The sequence below is a fragment of the Rana temporaria genome, chromosome 3 (assembly GCF_905171775.1).
Source record: "Rana temporaria chromosome 3, aRanTem1.1, whole genome shotgun sequence".
Classification (NCBI taxonomy): Eukaryota; Metazoa; Chordata; class Amphibia; order Anura; family Ranidae; genus Rana; species Rana temporaria.
This window is the reverse complement of record NC_053491.1, coordinates 59650850-59667213: the sequence shown is the minus strand read 5'-3', so window position 1 is coordinate 59667213 and position 16364 is coordinate 59650850. Positions and strand designations below refer to the sequence as shown.

Sequence of the window (16364 nt, the reverse complement as noted above, 5' to 3'; positions counted from 1 at the left end):
CGGATTTTTGCTTAGATATGACTGACGTAAGTTTCTTACGCCGTCGTATCTTAGTTGCATATTTACGCTGGCCGCTAGGTGGCGCTTCAGTAGATTTACACGCAGAATATGCAAATTAGGTGGATACGCCGATTTACGAACGTACGTGCGCCCGGCGTATCTATATGCGTCGTTTGCGTAAGGCGTCGGACCGGCATAAAGTTACCCCTGCTATAGTGAGGCGTACGCAATGTTAAGTATGGACGTCGGGACAGCGTCGAATTTTCCGCCGTTTACGTAAAACGTTCGCGAATAGGGCTTTGCGTAAGTTACGTTCACGTCGTCTAGGCATTGAGCGGGCGTAATTTAATTTGAAAATTCTACGTGATACTGAGCATGCGCGCGCATGCGCCGTTCGAAAAAAGCGTCATGCTTAGTTTACATAAAACACGCCCCGCTGTTCCTCATTTGATTTAGGCACGCTTACACCGGCACATTTACGCTACGCCGCCGTAACTTTAGACGCAAGTGCTTTGTGAATACAGCACTTGCCTCTCTAAGTTGCGGCGGCGTAGCGTAACTACGATACGCTACGCCCGCTTATATTTACGCCTATCTACGTGAATCTGGGCCTACAATATGCACAATGTTTGCTGTTTTTTTAACCATTACTGTCCATATCCATTTGCTTTTATCCCATTCCATCATATCTTTCACAAACAAGATTTTTCATAACAGAGTTTGGACAGATATTTATTGTTTTTACTTTTATTAGTCCTGGAAGATTAGGGTAATGCACTTGTAATAAAAAAGTTTTCATCACTTACGCTGTCCACAGTGTGTCCCAGTGTAACCCTTTTGGCATTGACAATGTTCATCGCTGCATGTGCCTCCATTCATACATCTGATACCACATTGCTGAACTAAAAAGAGACAAGAAGAAAACAGGATTTCATTTAGCATGCAAGGAAATTACAATATTACCAAAACACGTATACGTTTAAAAATTGTTTTCCAAGTTGGGCAAGATTGATATGAAGTCTACAAAGTAGCTACATAAAAAATAATGAAATAAGAAGTCTGACAAGAAAGTTTATACCATTTTATACCATTTTAAAGGACACAGTGGTTTAGATCTATGGATGTAACCCGTTAACAGTTTCGACTTATGCCCAGTACACACGAGCGGTTTTACCATTGGGAAAACTGCGATGAGAACTTTTCGTCAGGAATCCCGGCCGTGTGTAAGCTCCATCGGACTTTTTTCCACAGGAAAACTGCCGGGGAAAAAAAAGAGAGCAGGATCTCTTTTTTCCCGCCAGGAAAAAATATGTTCATCTGTATGCTTTTCCAATGGGGAAAAAAACGTGCATGCTCATAAATCAAGTTGACGCATGCTCAGAAGCATTGAAATTGAACAGAAGCATTGAACATTTTTTTGGCTCGTCGTAGTTCTTGGCAGTCAAAAGTTCACCGAATTTTTGTGTGACCGTGTGTATGCAAGGCAGGCTTGAGAGGAATTCCGTCAGGAAAACCATCGTTTTTTTTTTTACGACGGAAAAAAACACTTGTGTGTACAGGGCACTAGACAAAGAAGGAAGGTGACCCAGGTCTGCCTAATAGGGTTGCCACCTTATACGATTGGTGGGATTTCTGTGTTATCAAACCTTTTTGGTATAACTGTGTTCTCATTTACAACCAAATGTGCCTCTCGGCCATAGCAAGTCCTTTCTGGGTGGCCCTACTCTCCATGCTCCCAGGACCTTTATCTGAGATCAAAATAGGGGATTGTTGTGAAATTTAATAAAGCTATAATGACAATTTTATGGCAGAAGTTACCTCAAGAACTACCTGTGCCTAATTCAGGCAAGTATTTACACCAGTGTTGGCATTGTCCATATTTGAGAAATGACTTGCACTGGGTGGGCAGAGCCTGATGGGGAACTGAGAGTCTAGTTCCCTATTAGGTTTGCTTAACTTTTTATTGACAGCTCAAAGCAGTCAACAGATTCAAAAGCCACTATTGGTCTGAATAGTAGCTATGGATCCACCCTCTGCTGAGCTCTGTCACTTCAAAGTACAGTGGACCTGATAGGGAACTAGGCTCTCAGTTTTCCATTAGGCTCTGGCCATCCTTAGTAAAAGGAACTCCTCAGCCATGCACCTGTGAGTGTAACAGGAAAAGTGGCCAGGGAGGCCGGGAATGAGTGCACTGAAGATGGACCGGCCTCAGTGTGGGCACCGAAAGATGCATTACAGGTACATGAATTGGGTGCAAGCACCAACACTTTTGGTGTTGCTCCCATTATGAATTCCCTAGTGTGTGTACACTATATTACCAAAAGTATTGGGATTCCGGCCTTTACACACACATGAACTTTAATGACATCCCAGTCTTAGTCCGTAGGGTTCAATATTGAGTTGGCCCACCATTTGCAGCTATAACATCTTCAACCCTTCTGGGAAGGCTGTCCACAAGATTTAGGAGTGTCTATGGGAATGTTTGACCATTCTTCCAGAAGCACTTTTGTGAGCTCCGGCACTGATGTGGACAAGAGGGCCTGGCTCACAGTCATCCCAAAGGCATTCTATCGGGTTGAGGTCATGACTCTCTGCGGGCCAGTCAAGTTCCCCACCCCAAACTCACTCATCCATGTCTTTATGGACCTTGCTTTGTGCACTGGTCAAAATAATTTGGTGGAGGGGGGATTATGATGTGGGGTAGTTTTCAGGGGTTGGGCTTGGCCCCTAAGTTCCAGTGAAGGGAACTCTTAATGCATCAGCATACCAAGACATTTTGGACATACAACAGTTTGGGGATGGCCCCTTTCTGTTCCAACATGACTGCGGATCAGTACACAAAGCAAGGTGCATAAAGAGGTGGAAGAACTTGATTGGCATGCACAGGGTCTGGACCTTAACCTGATAGAACACATTTGGGATAAATTAGAGTGGAGACTGTGAGCCAGGCCTTCTTGTTCACATCAGCGCCTGACCTCGCAAATGCACTTCTGGAAGAACGGTCAAACATTCCCATAGACACACTCCTAAACCTTGTGGACAGCCTTCCCAGAAGAGTTGAAGATGTTATAGCTGCAAAGGGTGGGCCAACTCAATATTGAACCCTATGGACTAAGACTGGGATGCCATTAAAGTTAATGGGCCAGATTCACAGTGAGAGTACACCGGCGTATCTACTGATACTCCGGCGTACTTTCAAATTTGCTGCGTCGTATCTTTAGTTTGAATCCTCAAACCAAGATACGACGGCTTCTGGCTTCGATCCGACAGGCGTACGGCTTTGTACGCCTTCGGATCGTAGGTGCAATACTTCGGCGCCCGCTGGGAGGAGTTTGCGTAGTTTTCCGCGTCGGGTATGCTAATTCGCTTTTTACGGCGATCCACGAAGGTACGCGCGGTCGTCGCATTCTCTTACGTCGTCGCTAGTCGGCTTTTCCCGGCGTATAGTTAAAGCTGCTATTCTGTGGCGCATAGATAGACTTGCCATGTTAAAGTATGGCCGTCGTTCCAGCGTCCAATTAATTTTTTTTTTCATAAGTCGTCCGTGAATAGGAAAGGACGTAACTCACGTCTTCGTTCAAAAAATGACGTTGGTGCGACCTCATTTCGTGCAAAGCACAGCAGGAAATGTCAAAACGGAGCATGCGCAGTTGAAGCGGCGCGGGGACGCGCTTCATTTAAATGAATCACGCCCCTACCCGCCCAATTTCAAATACGCCGCCAGAAAAACACTACGTCGCCGTATCTTACGGCGGGAAATCTCTGTGGATTCGAAATTCCGCCAGGTAAGATACGGCGGCGTAGCGTATCACTGATACGCTGCGCCAGGGCAAATGTATCTGAATCTGGCCCAATGTGCGTGTAAAGGCAGTCCCAATACTTCTGGTAATATAGTGTATGTGGCACCACATGTAATTAAGATGGGTAAAGCATTGTGTGCAGAAAAAGACATGGGATCTTATTGCTAGTAAGGTGGTGTGAGGCACTGCTTATAAAAGAGGTTTGATAGCTTTGGTCATTTTGAAAAATTTTAAGGAACCATTATTTTTATCTTTTCCAGAAACCTTGATTATTAGATATTTTACAGGCTTTTATTTGTTCTATTTAAGTATTAAGTATATATCTATCCATAGTAAACATTCCTCTTTTCTGTTTTATATAAAATAATTAATCTAGGTTGCACAGAACTCTGTCTGCTAGGAGGAAATTGCCAGCATTTTTCACAGGCAGCTGTTTTTACCACTTGGTCCCGTCTCAATTTGGATTTAGCTATTTAGGTTCTTTCTATGCTTTACAAAGCAGAACCAGATCCCTGAGTACTTCTTATAAGACCTAGAGGGATAGAACAGTTGTTTATAAGGAATTTACTAGGCTCACCCTCTAATTGACAGGAACAAATCATGAAAAAGATCAAGGGTTTACAAGAATGCTATCATCATTTTGTTGTTATATCCTCCAGTGTATGTACTCTCTACCAATAAATGTATCTTATTTGCTCCCTTTTGGCCTGTTAAATATACCATTGAAAGGTTTTTATTATATCAGTTCAACAAATGCAAAAGATTATCTGTTCATCTAGCCAGAAGCCTTGTGAGCTGATAACTTGCTGTACTCTCTGCCTCTGGACTGTAATCAGTTACCATTGTTCACTGTTATCTCTGTGTACAACAAAACACCGACCTTGTTATGAAGAAAAGAGGGAGGTGTTATGTAGTGCTAACAAATGCCCTTTGTCAGTGCAGCTGTCACCTAGGGTTGCCACCTGTCCAGGATTCACCCGGACAGTTCGGGTTTGGAATCATACGTCAAGGTTTCAGACTGCCTCAAACCCGGACGCATTATTTAGACTGGACTATGGTTTCCCTGCAGGGTTGCTGGCTGCAGTTGTCTAAACTGAGAGTGTCTGTTACACTCTTTCACACTGCCCAAAGCCAGCAATATCAACCCCCCCCCCCCAAACACACACAAAGACAGGAGAGGAGAAAGGGCTCGGTCTGAACCCCTTCCCCTCTGTGTCTGCCCACACTCCAATCCCTGGCGCTGTGCCTCAGAAAAAGAAACGTTGGGGCCAGAAATGTGAAGTCCAGCAGCCTCAGATACATCTGGATGAGAGGTGCTGACTGCCAAGGGATGAGTGGGCTCACCATCCATCCCTGTCTGTGACTGAAGTCTCCCCCTTCTCTCTCCTGCCTCTGAGTGAGTACACTAAGGCAAATCAGGGTTCTCAGAGCACCCCTCACATCAGAGTTCCTCTTTACACCAGAGGCCACAGTGTTTCCCCTTACATCAGGGTTTCCAGAGCATCCTTTATGTCAGAGTCCCCAGAGTTCTCCCTTACATCAGAATCTGCAGAGTCCCCCCCTTACATTGAAAGGAAACTTTGCAAGTTCAGATTTAAAAGGGGGAACTCTGTGGACTCTGATGTAAAGAGGGGCTTGTTATTAACTTCATATGATTAGTAATGTTATTTAATAGCAAAATATATATATATAGTTTATACTATAAAAAAAAATTGCTGTGCGCCACTAAAGTGTTCGGGTTTGACTTGAAGAAAAGGTGGAAACCCTACTGTCACCCTAGGACAGGAAGTGTGTTAATGGTAGGATTACCAAGTTAAAGTGGAGTTCCACCCATAAATATAACATTAAATCAGTAGTTTTAAAAAAATGTCATTAGTCCTTTACGAATTTTTTTTTTTTTTTTTAGATGCCTTCAAAGTGTTGTTGCTAGGCAGAATAGTTAATCTTCCCTCTTCCTGCACCTAGGTTCTTAATGCACCACACAGACTCCTGGGAATGTAGTGGGTGTAACTTTCCAGGAGTCTGTGCACTCCCCAGTCTCAAAGAATCATGTGACTTGGACAGCACAGGTGCTGAAACCTGATCTGACACTGCTTGTGCAGCACTGAGCATGTGCGAGATCTGGAAGGCTGAAATCCAGGAAGTCATACAGTCTGGCTTCATGATGCCCACACTTAAGATGGCCCCAGTCAATTTCTATTTTATAAAGTGTCTAAATGCTGTAACAACTTAACAAAACTGACCTTAGTTTACAGACTAACTTTACTAGAATACATTAAGCTTGTGTATTACAGGGGTATTTATATTTAAAAAGTGAAATTGTGGCCGGAACTCCGCTTTAAATTAAAGGGAAATAAGTGTAAAAAAACAAACATCAAATGCACCCACATCTGAGGCCCGGAAAGCTGCAATACTATCAATGTTTGTTCTTGGATTTGAATACAGTTTAACCACTTGACCTCCGGAAGATTTACCCCCCTTCATGACCAGGCCATTTTTTGTGCGTAACTTTTACTGACAATTGCATGGTCCTGTAACACTGTACCCAAATATAATGTATGTCTTTTCCCCACAAATAGAGTTTTCTTTTGCTGGTATTTAATCACTAAACCAAAAAAATTGGAATTTTTTTTTTTTTTTTTTTACTTTTTGCTATAAAACGTATCAAAAAAAAAAAAAAACCTGATATATTTAGGCCAATGTGTATTCTGCTACATGTTTTGGGTAAAAAAAACTATCCCATAAAGCGTATATTGATTGTGCAAATGTTATAGGGTCCACAAACAATGGGATATTTTTATTATTTTTTTTACTAGTAATGGCGGTGATCAGCGACTTATAGCAGGACTGCGATCCTCCGGCGCACATTCGGACACTTTTTGGGAACCAGTGACACTAATACAGTGATAAGAGCTACAACATATGCATAAAGTACACACTATAGAGGAATATACAGTGCATCCGGAAAGTATTCACAGCGCATCACTTTTTCCACATTTTGTTATGTTACAGCCTTATTCCAAAATGGATTAAATTCATTATTTTCCTCAAAATTCTACAAACAATACCCCATAATGACAATGTGAAAAAAGTTTGTTTGAAATCTTTGTAAATTTCTTAAAAATAAAAAACAAAAAAATCCCCTGTATATGAGTATTCACAGCCTTTGGCTGGGTTCACACTACTACACTACTTTCATCCTACTTTAGGCTGGGTTCACACTTGTCCGACAAACGCTCCGACATTGGGAGCCTCATGTAGCATGACGTGTGAAAATCAATGTTTCCCTATGAGAGCTGTCTTAACTGGTCCTACACAAGTCGGTCCAACTTTGAAAATGCTCCCTGTACTACTTTTGGTCCTACATTGATCCTACTTCAACCCATTGAATATCATTGAAGTCGGACCAAAGTAGTATCCTGTTCATGAAAGTAGGATGGATGTAGGACCAATGTAGGATAAATGTAGGACCAATGTAGCAGAGCAAGGCTGGGTTCACACTACTACACTACTTTCATCCTACTTTGCTCTGCTACATTGGTCCTACATCCATTCTACTTTCATGAACAGGATACTACTTTGGTCCGACTTCAATGATATTCAATGGGTTGAAGTAGGATCAATGTAGGACCAAAAGTAGTACAGGGAGCATTTTCAAAGTCGGACCGACTTGTGTAGGACCAGTTAAGACGGCTCTCATAGGGAAACATTGATTTTCACACGTCATGCTACATGAGGCTCCCAATGTAGGACCGTTTGTCGGACAAGTGTGAACCCAGCCTTAGATGTTTCTACAACTTGATTGTCCACCTGTGGTAAATTCAGCTGATTGGACATGATTTGGAAAGGCACACACCTGTCTATACAGTAGAAGGTCCCACAGTTAACAGTGCATGTCAGAGCACAAACCAAGCCACGAAGTCCAAGGAATTGTCTGTAGACTTCTGAAACAGGATTGTATCGAGGCACAGATCTGGGGAAGGGTACAGAAACATTTCTGCAGTATTGAAGGTCCCAATGAGCACAGTGGCCTCCATCTGTAAATGGAAGAGGTTTGGACCCAACCAGGAGTGGGCCGCCCAGCCAAACTTAGCGATCAGGGGGAAAGGGCCTAAGTCAGGGAGGAGACCAAGAACCCGATGGTCACTCTCCTCTTCAAATACATCTGTAAACACCTATATGTGCATGGCCTCATAGGTTATTATAGAGGTGCTTTTACAATCATTAACCCCTTCATGCTGACCTAACACAAATAGACTGGGCTTTTTCCATGGGGCCACATATTTGTGTATCTCATCATGAGCCCCGGACTCTGTACCAATGATCAGGACCCAGAACTCCCGATTCTGGGTCACCTGATCACTGTGATAGCCTCTGATTGGCTATCTTTTTCTGTGAATGGAGGAGAGAGATACATCGTATCTCTCTCCCTCCTTGCAGAGAATAAAAAAATGTCTGTGTCAATTTTTTTTATTTAATTATAATAATAAAAAGACTAAATAATAATAAAAAAAAAAAAAACTAGATCAAGGTTTGATCTAAGTCAGTGCCAGGGTTAGGGTCAAGGTCTTGTCAAAGGTCAAGGTCAGGGTCAAAGGCAAGAGTTAGTTTTTTTTTTGGACTAGTTAGTATCAGTGTCAGTTAGTGTCAGTGTGTTTTAGGTAGAATAAAAAAAAGCAAAAAGCGCACTATTGTTTCTGGGCTGTACTACGGGTACATACAACGCCCGCCCCGTTGTGATGGCAATGAAGATAAACCAAATCACTAACAGACTGGCGTCATCGCGTCACTTCCAGTTTCTGAATCTCACAATAACGAGCGGCGGCCAAACACGCTGACTCCTGGGAATTCTGACACATAGCTTCCAGGAGACAGTGCGCCGCTGGATATGACGGGCATATTCGCAGGTGGCGGAGACCGGAAGCTCCATTGTAAACTGGAATATCCAGGTAACCTTTAGGAAAAAAAATTATGAAATTTCCATTGCACAATGATTATGCTGCAATAATGCTTATAATGCTAAGTTATAAAATTGTGTGGAACTCCACTTTAAGCACCCCTGTCAGTGTTGAATGGTGTGCCCCAACCCTTCAACCCTTAAAAGAAAACCAATGCAGCCATCACATCTTATGCCCTGTACACACGAGTGGAATTTCCGCCAGCAAAAGTCTGAGGTGAGCTTTTCATCGGAAATTCCGTCTGTGTGTATGCTCCATCAGACTTTTGCTGTCGGAATTTCTGCCAGCAAATGTCTGAGAGCAGGTTCTCAATTTTTCCGTCAGAAAAATGCATGCTCGGAATACATTCGACACATGCTCGGAAGTTCTTTTTATCGCCTCTTTGTAGTGTTGTACGTCACTGCGTTCTTGACGGTCGAAAGAGAACTTTTGTGTGACCATGTGTATGCAAGCCAAGCTAGAGCGGAATTCCATCGGAAAAACTTCCAACTTTTTTCCCACGGAAATTCCGCTTGTGTGTACAGGGCATAATAATTGGTGGGATGCAATTTAATACATTTTTGTTTTGGGGTTTATTACCGTTTTAACGTTGCTAAACAAAAGCCCTGGCTGGAAGGTTGTCCCATTAGTATGCAGTTTTAATGTTTTTATTTGATGAAAATGTGTGATGTGCAAAAATTTACTTGCAAAGCAACTTTTCAAATTAAACGTTACTTGACACCAGACAACTAATAAACTGGAACTCCACTCAGTTTTTAAGAAAGGTTTCCATCATGAGGGAATTCATGTTTTGGTTCTGTCACAAACCTCCTCTTGCATAAAATACTATTATCCTCAATTGTTAAACATGTCTAGAGCTAGTGGACCAGACATACTGCAGATTCCTATGGTTTGTCGGGAATTAATTGCTGAACTTTTCTGGAATAAAAATTTTGGTTATCCTGTTTGGCTGCAGAGACACCAGACTTATTTGTAGCCAGAGGCATTAAATAAAAGAATAAGAATATGAACTATTGAAGAACTATGGCACTGAGCACAGCAAGAAAACAAAGCTGTGCATGTTTAAATACAGAAAGATTTCTCATCCTTCTAGTGGACCTATTCACAAATGTTAATATTAAAGCGGTTGTATACCCGCAATTTAATTTTACTTAGAAATTTTTACCTTTCCGAGACAAATGCTGCTCCAGCTTCCATCATCTGCTGATCGAATGTCTAAAGCCTAGGCACACTGGGCCAGATCCACATACATGTAGAACGGCGCAGCGTATCAGAGATACACTATACCGCCGTACCTTACCTGGCGTTGTTTCGAATCCTCAGCGAATTTGCGCCGTAAGTTACAGCGGCGTAGTGTATTTTTCTGGCGGCGGATTTGAAATTGGGCGGGTTGGGGGCGGGTTTCATTTAAATGAAGCGCGTCCCCGCGCCGAATTTCCCGCCGTGCATTGCACTAAATGACGTCGCTAGGACGTAATTTTTTTAACTTAGACGTGAGTTACGTCCATCCCTATTCACGGACGACTTACGCAAAAAAAAAAAAATGTAATTTCGACGCGGGAACGACGGCCATACTTAACATGGCAAGTCTACCTATACGCCGCAAAATACCAGCTTTTACTATACGCTGGAAAAAGCCGACTACAGACGACGTTAGAAAATGCAACGGCCGCGCGTACGTTCGTGGATCGTCGTAATTCGCTAATTTGCATACCCAACACGGAAAACGCCACCCAGCGGACGCTGAAGTATTGCATCTTAGATCCGAAGGCGTACGAAGACGTACACCTGTCGGATCTAACCCAGAAGCCGTCGTATCTTGTTTTGAGGATTCAAAACAACGATACAACGCGGGAAATTTGAAAGTACGCCGGCGTATCAGTAGATACGCCGGCGTACTTCGTCTGTGAATCTGGCCCACTGTCATTAGATATCTGCTGAAATTCATAAGTATCAATATCCATGCAGCTGTGATATTAACTAAAATATCTCTCCCAACAAATTAACTAAAATATGTCTCCTGGGTAAGCGAATTGCAAATGAATCTGTATTAACCACTTAAGCCCCGGGCCTGTTTTTCAGATTCGGTGTTTACGAGACTAAAACATTTTTTTTTGCTATAAAATTACTTAAAACCCCCAAACATTATATATTTTTTTCTAACACCCTAGAGAATAAAATGGCAGTCATTGCAATACTTTTTGTCACACCGTATTTGCGCAGCGGTCTTACAAGCGCACTTTTTTTGGAAAATTTCACTTTTTTTAAATAAAAAATAAGACAACAATAAATCAGCCCAGCAGAGCTATGGGTGAAGGACATTTTTCCTTCACTCTCAACCCCACACAGCTGCCGAACGCACCCGATCTCCTCCGCCACTACCGACGGCTACGGTAAGCGGCGGAGGGGGCGGGAGAGCGGCGGGAGGGGGGGCCCTCTCCCGCCACCGATAACGGCGATCTCGCGGCGAATCTGCCGCGGAGACCGCCGTTATCGCTGACAGGACCGCCCACTGAAGAGATGAATATCTCGGTTGTGGCAGCAGCTGCTGCCGTTACCAAGATATCCATCTTCAAAGTGATGACGTATAACGACGGTGGGCGGTCGGTAACTAGTTAAGGAAGATAGTGTTTTGATACTTATATGATTTAACGCTTAACTAAAATATTCAATAAACAATAATAAACATTAAGATGAAGATTGTAAAACCAACCATCCAGAAAAGGACTAGATAAATATCGGAGATCATCAGTATTGACCAGTAGGACCACTGGGGGTATTTAATACCCAAACCTGTTCCGTACTGCAGCATTTGCTGGGGGAAGTATCATATGGTCATCCGGTGGTCATCTGCTCAAAAACTCAATTCTGAGCCTGGGACAGGAATTACATTTTCTGCAAGATTTCCTCAATGACGGGTTAGGGAAGAGATTTGCCGGGACCCAGCTGAAAGTGTGTAGATTTTGCCAGCACATCACGGATCTACAAGTTGAGTCTAAATGGCTTAATTGAAGCATGATCCCATCACAGACAAGAGAGTGCAACGCTTCGAAGTCAAGCAGGACCCCTTTCTCAGGCATGTGATGAAGAAGGGGTCCTGCGTGACTCCGAAACGTTGCTCTCTTATGTCTGTGATGGGATCATACTTCAATAAAGCCATTTCGACTCAGCTTGAAGATCTGTGGTGTGCTGGCAATTTTCTACACTGTGTCATGTAAGATCCAGTCTCCAGCTGTTGGTTGCTGCAGCACCCAGTATCTTAGAGCCTTTTCCAGGAATGTGTATGATGGGAATATGGATGGCCAACTGAGAGTGTGTCCCAAGACTGGCAAGAAACCCTGGTGTAAAAGATTTAAGCAGGCCATACACGGTCGAATTTCAAACAAATTTTCTTTTCAAAATCAGAAAGTTCGTTTTTTTTGTGATCTGATGATGCCACCATTGATTTTCGAAATTCGGCCGACCAAACCTTCATGTTGCTACAGAAAATAATTTTCGTGGCTGGGAATATTCTTTTCTCTCCGTGAATTTTCTTTCTTGCACATGCACATGTTTTTTCTATTTGATATCTTGCACGATTCTCCCATCATTGATTAGAAAATCGTTTGTTTTTCAAAAAAATTCCAACATGTCCGATTTTTTTAATTTGATTGCCGCACGAAAATCGGCTGTTTCTGCAGCCCACTAACGGTGCGAAATTCGTACGAAAATTCTTTTATACGATTTTCGAAAGAAAATTATTTTTCGAAATTCGAACTGTGTATGGCCGGCTGGCCGGCTTTAGACAGAATGGTGATATGTTATAGTCTAGAGAGGACCCCCCTTTTTCGCTCTCCATCTCTCCCCAACTTACTGTCATCTTACTAACTTTCCCTTTCCCCTATTTGTAACTATATATATATATATATATATATATATATGTATTTACACCCTATTTGTACTGTTATTCTCTCTCTATATACATTTGTAAATAAACCCAAACCCTATTTAAAAAAAACGTATGGCCAAAGTTTTTTTGGCCATTCATCTTCTGTGAGTCACAGAAGTGCACTTACTTTGCTCTCCTGTGACCCAGAATCAGCTGATAGCAGGCTACTGCCACTATCAGCTAAAATAGCAGAGCCACTCCAGGCTCTGGAAAGATCCTGACAATATTGTTGGGATGCACTCAGATGCCTGATGGAGAGTTGTCTTTGCCTCTCAGTACACAGCTTAGAGCCTGAGCCAGCCACTCCTGCTCTCTCCCCAGCCCAGCGCTCCAGGGAGGGGCAGAGCGAAGATTTGTGACAGAGTGTTACTGCTATCCGCTTTGAGCAGACCAAGAACCCAGGGATCAGAGGTCATGTGATTGCTTAATTCTTGGGCTTAGAGGCCATGTGGGACAACTGCGGCATCACACTGATGCTGCAGTATAGAGGTGAGTATGTATGCAGCATATTCTCAGTCGGGATCTCCAGCGACCCAGAAAAATGTATATGTTTGTAACAATACACATGTTTTTAAATAACTTGTCTGTCATGTGATTTATATATTTCATGATATTTTAATAAATAATTATTAAAATGTATTTGTCATGTTTATATTTCAATAATTTAGCACCGTTATAATCCCACCACTCTCTTCTTCTACATATGCTTGATTTTTTGTTAAAGTGGGTGTAAACCTCAGACATGAAATATGAACAAGGCATTTCCCTCTATAGTGTGTACTCGTCTCAATTAAGAGCACTAAATGTACCGTATTTATCGGGGTATAGCGCGCTCCCGCGTATAGCACGCACCCCTAAAGTTGCCCCGAATTCCTGTGGAAAAAAGTTTTTTTGTACTTACAGTTTTGGTGTCTTGCGCGGCGTCCATCGGCGGCCTCGTCGGGTCCGGCGTCCGTCTGCGGCTTCGGGTGTCCTCTTCGTCGGGTCCGGCGTCCTTCTGCGGTGTCCTCGCGTCCTCCCCGCTCGTTTCCCGCGCCGAGTTTGAATACTGCGCCGACATATACAGAGCGCAGTACACTCGTGTATCGTCGGGCAGGCTCGGCAACTCTCGCGCTGACGTCCTGTACGTCCAGGACGTCAGCGCGAGAGGACCCGAGACTGCCCGACAATACACGAGTGTACTGCGCTCGGTATATGTTGGCGCAGTATTCAAACTCGGCGCGCGAAAGCAGGTATCGGCGTATACCGCGCACCCGCGATTTTGCCCTGATTTTCAGGGCAAAAAAGTGCGCGGTATACGCCGATAAATACGGTAATTTATGTCTGCTGCTTTGTACCTCTGCTATCAGTATGAATCACTCCTGATAAGTTTTCTTGACACCAAGAGAAAAATGGTGACAGAGGCGGGATCTCCAGATGATTGACAGCCTTAGCTCTGCTCCTGTTTTCTGTGTGGAGGGAGGTGTATCCATTCCCTCCAATCAGCTATCAGAGCTCTCCTCACTGTGCTCTGCAGAGTGTAACTTACCCCTTTTTTTCTAAACTCTTGGACAAGCTTTCCAATTGTGCATTTTTAACAGATGTAGAGAAAAGAAGACTTCAGATGAACAGGTATAACTTATGTAGGATGATTTGTTTCATCTCTGAGGTCAGTCACTGGGTTTAAGGATGAGCTCCAGCGTGTTCGCATAGTACACGTGCAGAGCCCGACAGGAAGTCTGCACGCCGCTGCGCTAATCACAGCCGGGGAGACATTGTCCGATGCTCGGCTGCAGAGATCGGGAAATGTCTCCCTGGCTGTGATTAGCGCAGTGCCGTGCAGACTTACTGGTGGGCTCTGCACGTGTACTATGCAAACACGCTGGAGCTCATCCTTACTGGGTATATGTGAGGGTTGTGCTGCAGTCAACCAATGCCCAAGCATTACTCACTATTCAGACAGGAATTATACTAGGTTAGGCTGACTTGTGATTGGTCATCACCACCAGTCATAGGCCTAGGACGTATAGAGCAGTTCATGTCCTATTAGAACAAGACTTCATAAAAAAAATCAAAAAAAATCATTGCATTGAAGAATTTGTATTTACTTTACTAATGTCCTATGATACTAGATATGCTATTGTACACAATTTACCCTTTTTCTTATATATATTTCTTTTTTATATATATTTTTCTCCATGATGAATTTGACTGTTATCATCTGCAAGTTTCTTACTTTCAACTGTCATTCACCTTTCCCACACTTTTTCTGTTATTTAAGCACATTGTGCTAAAATGAGATAGGAAACTGTAAGTAGCAATAGTGTGAAACAATATACAACAAAAACATGGACTCCGCGGGGATACGTGGCAGGGGCAGGCTTGAATGTCGAAGGCCAAGTATCTGAACAAACACATCATAATATGAAATGACTTTGCTCTCTGTGAGAAGACTCCTTTACGGTCCTCATGTTGTTCTCTAGAGACCAGTTCTCAAGTATATGCTGAATGTTTATTTTGTCTGGTTTTCAGGGCCCATAGAATAATGCATAAGAATTTATCTTGAATGCAGATTTGCCTTACCAGTTTCAAATTAGAAATCACACTATAAGAAAAGCCAAGTGATTTATTACACTTTATTAAAAGTCAAGACAGAGTCAACTCCTGGTGTCAATACACATACCATCCCTGAGTTGTGAACCCATCATTATTACAACCCAGACTAATATCAATTACATTGTATTATTATTATTTCAGGTACTTATATAGTACCTTGATATAGGTACTTATATCAATTTACGCAGCGCTTTACATATACATTCACATCAGTCCCTACCCTCAAGGAGCTTACAATCTAAGGTCCCTAACTCACATTCATATACTAGGGACAATTTAGGCAGAAGCCAATTAACCTACCAGCATGTCTTTGAAATGTGGAGGAAACCTGAGTACCTGGAGGAAACCCACATAGGCACAAGGAGAACATACAACTCCCTAGAATATAAAGGCTCTGGATAATCCACCTGTTTTCACCAATCCCTGGCAAGCTGTGTGAATGAAAGAGGCCTAAATCCTTGTATACAACGGCTGAATATCGGCCAGTTCAACAGAAACTGGCGGCTTGTGTGTACACCAGTCTGCCCGAAAGAAGCTGACTGTGAGTGATGACCAGTGTGTGCTACTGGGGGGGGGGGGGGAACACAATAGCTCTGGAGAGAGGGAGATCACTGTACTAACATTGGATATTTAGTGCAGCAAGCTCCTCCTGAGCTCTTCAGCCCACTGGGTTAAATGAAAAACAACTGATAAGTGTGTACCAGGCTTTACTTTTCTTTTCTTTTTTATCACGTGTTCAATTTGTTATTATTTTTGATGCTTTTGTAAAGCAGTTTGAGAAGGTAACATTTAGGGTTGTCCAGATACCGATACTAGTATCGGTATCGGGACCGATACCGAGTATTTGCGGGAGTACTTGTACTCGCGCAAATGCTCCCGATGCCTGAATAGAATACTTTTTTTGTATTTATCAACATGTTCTATGAAAATTCTTTGAGTTTATTACTACTGCGTGACAAGCAAAAACATTTTTATTCATTTTTACTAATTTTTATTCTTTTATAATGTCTTGAGTTAGAGTTCTTCATAATTCTAAAGAAAATATCCTTAGTCTGTATTGTGGTTTGAAAACTGTCACATGAC

The 16364-nt window shown here is 42.7% G+C and overlaps 1 protein-coding gene across 1 annotated transcript in view; it reads right to left on the bottom strand.

The window, feature by feature from the left end:
- The window catches only part of FBN1 (fibrillin 1), a 359844-nt gene that overhangs the window by 265940 nt on the left and 77540 nt on the right, over window positions 1-16364 (bottom strand). Inside the window, exon 4 of the mRNA XM_040342652.1 lies at window positions 807-902. Within this exon, the coding sequence (XP_040198586.1) occupies window positions 807-902 (96 nt within the window). The remainder of the gene's footprint in view (window positions 1-806; window positions 903-16364) is intronic.